This window comes from Camellia sinensis, chromosome 12 (assembly GCF_055761805.1).
Source record: "Camellia sinensis isolate YWXY chromosome 12, ASM5576180v1, whole genome shotgun sequence".
NCBI lineage: Eukaryota > Viridiplantae > Streptophyta > Magnoliopsida > Ericales > Theaceae > Camellia > Camellia sinensis.
Genome location: NC_138972.1, coordinates 80,378,064 through 80,387,412, shown reverse-complemented (window position 1 = coordinate 80,387,412; position 9,349 = coordinate 80,378,064). Strand labels below are relative to the sequence as shown.

General features: G+C 32.9%; 1 protein-coding gene across 1 annotated transcript; it reads left to right on the top strand.

The window, feature by feature from the left end:
- Positions 1-2,255: 2,255 nt before the first annotated feature.
- LOC114272447 (TPX2 (targeting protein for Xklp2) protein family) lies at positions 2,256-6,484 on the top strand. The gene is made up of 8 exons (XM_028214149.2): positions 2,256-2,464; positions 3,000-3,579; positions 3,659-3,705; positions 3,886-3,966; positions 4,067-4,151; positions 4,255-4,326; positions 4,445-4,552; positions 5,790-6,484. The coding sequence occupies exons 2-8, from the start codon at positions 3,007-3,009 to the stop codon at positions 6,255-6,257; spliced, it is 1,434 nt and encodes a 477-aa protein (XP_028069950.1). The 5' UTR covers positions 2,256-2,464; positions 3,000-3,006; the 3' UTR covers positions 6,258-6,484.
- The last annotated feature ends 2,865 nt before the right edge of the window (positions 6,485-9,349 follow it).

The window sequence follows — 9,349 nt, the reverse complement described above, 5'->3', positions numbered from 1 at the left end:
AATAGAACTAATTATTAAACAACATGCATGTCATTCTTGCCAACAACCAACACAAGATATGGATTTAGATTAGGGTTGTTTAGATTGCGGTTGTTTTAAGGTCTAATCAAGTTTTGTCAACTCTATTCCCATGATTGAGCTCCCTACAAGTTGGCATGGCCTAATTACCACCATAACCATTAAGAGAAAGTTAGTTCACACCAACTTCTCCAAATTCTTGGATTCAAGACAAATGGGAAGCTATGCATAACCATTATTTTAAATAAAAATAAAATATAGAACTCAATAATAACATATTAACATGGAAATTACAATTGTTTATAACTTGCCAACTATTTCAAAAGAAATATGTAGTTTTTGAAATTTTCAAAATTAAATTTTTTAGTAAAAACTATCAAAAAGCTATGATATTTCAATTATTTTTTATTTTTTTATGATTATTAATTTTGAAATCATGATTGTAGAAGAACTTTTGGCTACAAACGAACCGAGCCGAGCCGAACTTTGCTGAGCTCGAGCTCGACTCGTTTACTTATCGAGCTCGTTTATTGAGCTCGAGCTCGGCTCGATAAGGAACTAGGCTCAAGCTCGGCTCGGCTCGATAATTTTTTTAATATTATTTAATATATAAATAATATATTTATTACGTAATTTAAATAAAGATAAACGAGCCGAGCTTAAACGAGCTCGAGCTCGGTTCATTTACTAAACGAGCCTAATATTCGAGTTCGAGCTCGGCTCGTTTACTAAACGAGCCGAGCCGAACTTGTTCATGAACAATTCGGTTTATTTGCAGCCCTAAGTGCAAAATAATCAAAAAAAGATTTTACATAACTTCAAAAACTAAATTTGGAGTTTTAATGTTGTTTCAATTATTAAGTCAACTACCAAAAAAATATTTAAAATTTCCAAGCTTATAGAAGTAATTTCTAGTTTCTTTGTTGCTGGAAACAATATTTTAATCATCAAAATTTCTTAAAAAATGGATAATTTTAAAAATTCAAATTCTTTGTACAAAATTGCCTTCTAAAATATTCGTACTAAAGGGAACACCCTAGCTTGGTCTTTCTTGTTTTGAAACTTTTCAATTTTTTTTTTTTTTTTAAAAACCAACTAATCATGAAGTTTTTAACTAAATATTTTCTTATCATATAAGAATAAGGCAAGAATTTTATAACATGTCATTTTCAAAGCTTTTCTCTCTTCATCATTCATGTTACAAACTTTTTTAAATTAAAAAAAAAAGAAAAAAAAAAGAAAGAAAGAGAGGTTACATCACACTGAATTTTTCACTTTTGTAAAGAGAGAACTTACCACCTCTTATGAGAGGAAAAAGCAAATTCTATTTAACAGTGATAATACATTATGATTGATATGTGAAACGATCACATAATAAAAAATTTATGTAAATTTTACCCCATTATGTATATCACATGGTTATAGAGTCTTTGTTTGGTAATCAGTTGAAAATTATATATTTTTCTTGAATTTTTTTATCTTTAGTAATTTTTTTTTTTTACATAAAACTTGTGTATTTTTATTTTTTATTTATTTTTTTTTACTTTTCTGGTTCGTTTAGTGTAGAAAAATCTAAAAAATTAAAAAATCAAAAAAAGTTCATTAAAGACAATTTGTTTTTTTTAAACTGTCCTAGTTGGTCAAGTCAAATAGAATTTACAAGTCTAAAATTTTTAAATTTTTTTTAATAAAAAATTTACTGAGAAAGTTAATCACAATCACCCACAAAATTAGCTTAAAACATATAATTACATCTTAATAATGAGATCTACTATGTGTAATTTTATTATTAATTAATAATATCACTTTTAGGCTTCGTTTGTGAAGCCATGGTTTGGGCTTTTTTTGACTATTTTAGCCACAAAAAACAAAATAGACTATTTTAGCCATAACAAACAAAACATCACATCCAACTCATAATCATTACATTCTTCTCTTACAAAAAAACTCAAAAAAATCAAAAAGCCAAAAAGCCCTTCCCAAACCAAGCTTTTAAGCCCAGGCTAAAATAGCTAAAAAAGTCAAAAAGTCAAAAAGCCAACCCACTTCCCAAACGGAGGCTTAGTGAGAGTATTAGTATTGATAAAATTATTCCTATTAACATTTTACTTATGGAAATTATTGTAAGTAAAGATTATTGCAGAGAATCTTAATCCAAGATTATGGAATGTTGTGTATTTAAGGGAGGGGCATTATAGTCATTTCATAGTTTTACCAAACAATCCCTCGACTCCTTTGAAATGCTCATAACTCCCTCTTTTTTTAACCCTCAGTGGAACCTCTCTCTCTCTCTCTTTCTCTCACAGTATTTCTCCAACCAGACACCAACTCTGTAACATTTGAGTTGTACAGTATATATACATACATACATATCAGAAGCAGAGAACTATTACAAGGGCTTCTTATCCATCAGCCAATCCACACCCAGAACTCTAAAACCAACAAGGTACTCTTTAATTTCATGACTTGGGTTTTTCTTTTTGCATCTTTAAATCATAATGCTCAATTGGACGGTCATATTTTTGCTTGGTTTTGGTACTGAATTGTGTTAGATCTTTCTCTTATTTTGATGATTTCTTGTTTTGGTTTGAGTTATTGGAGTAATTGATGTCCTGATTTAACTTTCTCTGTTGTTTTCTGGCTCTGTTTGGCTGCAAAGAATTTATGGGAAAATGAAAGTTACAGTTGTGAATGTTGAATCTTTTGTCACTATGTGGAACTTGGAAACACAAATACGCCAATTGGGTTTTGTTCTTTTCGTACATTTTCTTATCAACCAGACTAGTATTTTACCCTTTCATGATTGATTACTTTGTAATACCTGAAAGTTCATAACAATTAAACATAAGGGGAGAAAACTACCTCATAGAATGTTTGGAATTATTCAATTTGATACATTTATCTAATTATGTTGCTTGTGTAGTATTCAAGATGATTTGCTTACTGAAATTTTGTGGGTATTTGTCCTTTTCTTGTTAAAGTTTGGCAATGGAGTCCAAAAATCGGGTTTCTGTGGAGGACGAGAAGGGTGTTTTTGAGAAAATTCATGAAGAGGGTGAGAAGGTTCTGAATGTGAATGTGATTTCTGAAAATGTAGTAAAGGCAGAAGAAGGTATTAATTCGTCAGTACCAGTGGTCAAATCTACTGTTGCTGTTTCGGAGAGTAAAATCTCAAATCCCCCGAAAGGGTCAAATGGCAGTGGTTTAAAGAGCGGTAAAGTGGCCAAGGATCGGCCTAATTCAAAAGGCCCAACTCCACTTGCTTGTAACACGAGGCGGAGTATGACTCAAAGTCTATCTTTCCCAGCAAAGGGACTTCATGCTGATGTGATGAAGAAGAGCATTGACGTGTACCCAGTGAAAGCCGATTCCAAAAGTTTCCGAGCAAAAGGGGCAAAATCGGAGTTGTCATTTTCTAATGGGACTGTCACTTCAACAGCCCGTTTGAATCCAGCTAATAGGCGAGCTTCTGTTGGACTGAACTCAAAGGAAAATAATGATGGCGGAGCATCAACTCGGAGGACTACTTTAGCATCTCTTCCAAGCTTTCAGCCGTTTATGGTAAGGTTTTGTGTTTTCCCTTTATTCTTTTCTCAATTCGCTTCCATTCATATTGGTTTGCCTGTGTTACTTGTGTCAGTCTGGAAAAACTGGTTCGGTGAAGTGCCCTCCATCCGACATCCCCTCGTAAGACTCATACTCAATGTCTTACTTTAAGAACTATCAAATTTGCTTATTTACATTTGCATTATTTGTTGAGTTATTGTTCTCTTTCACTGTCAAATTGAGAAAAACAAATATTTAGAGGAGACCTCTATTTGTATTTGTTGATTGGCTTGTAGTTATAAATTTTGTGTGTAAATGCAGATCAGTTGATCAAGATTCGAAACCTACTAAAACTGCATTAGCAACCAAAAAGGACGATGATGCCCACTCCACTGCTTCATCGTACTATTCTTTATCTTAGATTTCGTGTTATTGTTGTACTACTCTTTCATAGGCATCTTTGTCTTTTGTTGATGTTTACAAGTCGGTAATATCATATCAGAAATGCTACTCCTTGTGAGCAGCAGAGGAGCAGTGGCTCTGGATTTTCCTTTAGGTTGGATGAACGTGCTGAAAAGCGAAAAGAGGTGGATAATGAACTTTTTATTTTTATTTGTAAAATTTTTTATCACCGTTTTTTATGGGATTGTTATGAATGCGACAGAAGTAAATTTTGATTTTGTTAACCAGTTCTTTTCAAAGATAGAGGAGAAGATACATGCAAGGGAAGTGGAAAAGAGCAACTTGCAAGAAAAATCAAAGGTTTGTACTCAAAGGAATATTTATTTTGTTTTCAAGGCATTGTTTTAACTGCCCATTTTACTATTTTGGATCTTGTTCTGGTTATTGACCTCATTTTTGTCTTCGGGGTCCAATTCAGGTAAACCAGGAGGCGGAGATAAAACAATTGAGGAAGAGCCTGACATTTAAAGCTACACCCATGCCAAGTTTCTATAAAGAACCACCTCCAAAAGTTGAACTGAAGAAGGTAAATTGTTTTATTTTGCTTAATTCTAGTAATACATACAGAGTACTGTGGAGCCAGCTACACCATGAAGCATGATTTTTATAAATGACATTGTAACTTCTTGAAATCTATAGTTCTTTGTCTTGTTTTTTTCTTATGCATTTTCCATGCAATTCTGGTTCATTGAATTTTTATGTGGATTGTTAACGCAGTCCTTTTCTGCAAGTCTCTCCCTACTGGTACACACTTGAACAACATTGTACCACTTTAGTTTCTTTTTACTGCTTCTAAATCTGAAGATGTTGGACACAAATTGACATGGTCTGAGGCCTCGGGCATGTGCATCTTTTTGGGGCTGCACGTGTGTTGGTTGCCAACATGCTCATGGTGGCCTTGTCACATAGGTAAAATAAGTTACACCAAAAGAACTTTGTACAACTTTTGTTACCTGAAGTCATCAAAATTCAAGAGAATTAGACATGGCCTTGCACCTGCAAGCATCTTCTTGTGTAGTGGTAAAACTAGTTCTAAACCATTGTTGTTCGAAATGTTTGGGCAGGTTGTGAGCAATATTTCGTGAGTATGTTGTGAATGATGACAGATTTCTAGAAACCGTGGTTTCAAACTGAACTGAACCTTGTTTCACTGGCTTAGTCTAGTTTGGTTCTAAGATTTTCGTGGTTTGGTTTGATTCCAAATTTCATAGGACCACAAATAATGGTTTGGTCCTTAATTTCCTCCTAAACTGAACCAAGATCACCCCTGATATATATGATTCTGAACTTGTAGATGGATGCGTGCGTTCATGTACTTATTCTCCAATATCGGTGTGTGAGGGTGTGATTTCGGCTGAATCCTCCCAAGTTGCAACATTCAAAGTATCAACATTTCTTGCTTTAATGATTGTGCTTCTTGTTTAGAGCTGTCTCATTATATCTCTGTCTTTGTTCGCACATGTGATTGTGTTTCAAGAAACATATCCAATATATTCTATTTTTTTTCTTCTCTTTACCTGAGGACAAACCTTTCTGACTATAAATAAGGCATCATAATTAGTGTAGCATTTTGGAATGCCATGGAAATAGTTGCTGATTGTAGTGTTTTTTTAGCATTCAAGAAGTCTGCTTATTTTCTTGGATGCTAGTTTATGTTCAGTTTATCTCAGAACTTTTAAATTGTTTCGTCTTCTCCTATAATTCACTTGATCTTTCCTTTGCATGTCAGCCCTATCTTTCTATCGTGTATGTTGATTTTATAGATACCAACCACACGTCCAAAATCTCCGAAGCTAGGAAGGAACAAGAGCTCCATTGCTGCGACAAGCAACTTCTCAGAAGGTAACGGGTCATGTCTTGGCCCACACATGAACCAAGACCAGGGCAAGTCACCCAGAGCTACCCAAACAAAGTCTAAGGATGCTTCTACTTCAAAGAAGCCAATCAGGAAGTCCTTGTCCGAGCTTCAGTCCCCAGAATCTGTGGCCACTAAAGCAGAAGGAAAACCAGTCGAGTCAAAAATGAAAACCACAGAAGCAGAAGAAAGCCAAGATCAGAAAGCTAGTGCGGAAGAATTCGAAGAAAACCAAACGAAGCCTGTGATTCCTGGTGAACTTGAAGATGATAAGATTGGCATGGAGTCTGGCACGAATGTGGTCGAAGATAGTGGTCCGAATACAGTCTTAGCCATTCCAGAGATCCAGCCTGCTGAAGTCACAGTTGGAGGTTAAACATCTAAATTTTAAGACTCTATTTATAGGTATTCTTCAAAATCTTTTGAATTTCCATTGTTTTGTGAATAGTGTGTGGTGGTGGTATGTTACTTTCAAATGTTATAAATTGGCAGCTACAAATTTCAAATGATACTTTCTAATGTTTTCTGTATTTAGAGGTTGTTTGGGGTGTTCTAAATAAGTGTATTTTTTGTCTTTTTGAATTAAAAAGTTGAGGAAGAAAATATAGTTGTTTGGGTTAACTTTTTGACTTTTTATGAAAAAATGTGTATTAAAAAATTATATAAATTAGTGTGTAGGAGAAAATTAGGATTGTGAGTTATGCAGCTGTAATTTTTGATTTTTGATAAATAGTGATAACTTTTTAACTTTTTAAGTAACTTTTTGACTTTTTTTTTTTCTTTTCAAACATGGCCTTAATTTTAACAAGTGTGTGGCAGAACTATGAGGCTATGGTGAAAATCATAGCCTTTTCCATATATAAATAGACTGCTATCATTCTTTCTTTTGTATGTTTGTCTTGTGGATTAGCATTCTTTATAAATCTGATGATTAAATAATTTATTATTTGTCTGGAATTTGCTTGGCTGCCTAATCCTAAAGTGAGTTTTTCTCATTTTACCATGAAAAAAAGAAAAAGAAAAGAAGTCTTCTGCTCATTGGACTTTCTAGAGGTGGTGGCGACACTGAGTATGTCACATCTATTAGGCCCGGCCTATATTTTAGGGGGTGTGCCTGTCCAGTCGTGTAAAACCATGTATTTTTTTTTTTTTTCCTTTTTTTTTTTTACTTTTACTTCTATGTTTTAGACAAAATGATTGTCTTCTATTATGTGTTGAAAACGTGTGGGTGAGCGAATTGAAAAAAAGTTAGGTGAACGGATCACCGATTCAACTGTCAGGTTAAAGTAGTTAAACTGTAACAACATAATTAATATTATATAATTATAAATTATAAATAAATAAAAAAATATATAAATACTCAAATAAAAATAAAAATTATTATATAGTATTTATTAATAATATTTAATAAAGTCATAATTGATAAGAAAAAGCCACTTGTTTTGAAGAAATTAATTTTTTTTAACATTCCCTCCAAACAAATTGATTGAATGCTAGATTTAATTTTGGAGGGAAATGAAATTTTCAACTCTCTCCAATCAATATGTTTCAAATAATTTGATTGAATCCCTCATAGAATTTTGTAAGTTCTTTTTGAAATTTTTTTTCCTATAAATACCAATAGACTTTTATAATCTCTTCAAGTTTTTAATGAGACTCTTTCTTATTAGAGAAAACTCTAGAAGTAAGAGTTTTTAATTAAAATTTTGATATATATATATATATATATATATAAATATATAAGAAAGAGAGAGCAAGAAAGAAAGAAAAGAAAAGAAGAAAATTAGAAATTTCCCAACCGTCGGCGGTTCTTCTGGTTTTGACAATCTAGGCCGATTTTCAGCCTAGTCTGGGTTTTGAGGTTCTTTCGTACCGGAACTAGGCCCAAGTCCCGGTTCTACTGGTTTAACCGGCCGATCCGGATTTTAAAACATTGATCTTGTGTGTGTTAAAACTGACAATACAACCAACTCCGGAGAGCTTGATGAATTTGCCGAGAATGATTATGCTAAAATCAGTAACTCACAAGAAATATAATGCACAAATAATTGAAATGCACTAATTCACACTTACTTTCCACCTTAACGGGTTTCTGCCTCTATATAGAATGTTTGTCACCTCTTAAAAGATGTGTCCGCCTTAATTACGTTTCTCTTAGGAATAATACAAAATCTATCCTCTTAGAAGATCCCTAACTACTCCTAAGCTAAGAGTCATTTGTCATTATCTAGGATTCCCCTCTCCTAGTTGCGTTCCTCTTAGAAGAGTCATACTACTCATAACGTAAGAGTCCTTTGTCTACTAGAAGCCATGTCTTCACTGCATATCTTGACCTAGGCATGGATCGTTTTCATACCTCAGTCAATCACATCTCGCCACGTGATATCTTAAAATCTTCACATATTTCTTCGCTATAAGATGCATAAACAGTCAGTCACGTAATAAGCCAAACTTACAATATAACTTCTCGTACATAATGATTAAATGTTAGGTTTGTACATAGCCCAACAAATACACAGAAGACAATCAAATGTACCAAAACCAAATCAATTTGAGCATTGTGTCCTAATGTTTTTTCCAACATTGAAATCATGTAGAAGTTTATTGTGCCATGTCAAGCCCCCACTTTAATGCAGGGTTTCCTGAGATTATTCTTTAACCAAGCAACAATCATAGAGTAAAAGTGAAAAAAGAAGAAAAGAAAAAAAAGAAGAAGAAGAAGAGATATTATTCACTTTGCTTAATGTTCCTTCCCACAAAGAGAATAATGTTCCATGTTACTACTACTCATGTTCTGAAACAGGCTAGTACTTGGAACTGGCCTATTAGTGTTCATTTACCTTTTTAGTTTTTAGTTTTTATTTTTTTCAAAAAAATAAATATTTTATTTGGTGAATTGTTTCTAAAAGTAACTCACTTTTTAAGAAAAAGCAAAAAGTTGTTTTTCATTTTTTTTTATTTATGAAATTTACTTTTTGTAAAAAAAAAAAAAAAAGGAAAATGTTGTCATTATTTTGTTTAAAAACTATATTAGAAAGGCAGGTCCACCACCCATTCAATCATTTTTTGTTTTTGTGTTTTTGTGGTTGGGTGGTACAGTCTCATTCCATTATTGAGACAACATGGAACATGCCATGCCATGGTATTTGGCCAGGCTGTGGCATCCAAGAATTCTTCAATGCAATGAATTAAGGGTAAATTACACAATTCTTCTGGAATTTAGAAAAAATATAATTAATTTCATATTTACATCAGTCTCTTTTGAAATTTTAATTCGCAGAACACTTGGGCCATTTTTCATCAATAATTCGTTTGCCGTATAGATGAAAAGATGATGTTATCTACTTTCTACTAAAATGTATATATGTTTATTTCAATATCTACCCACAACTTGTATTAATTTTGATCATTTTAATTTTACTAAAAGAGAAGTTAGTATAATTATGCTAAATTTATGGGGTTAATTAT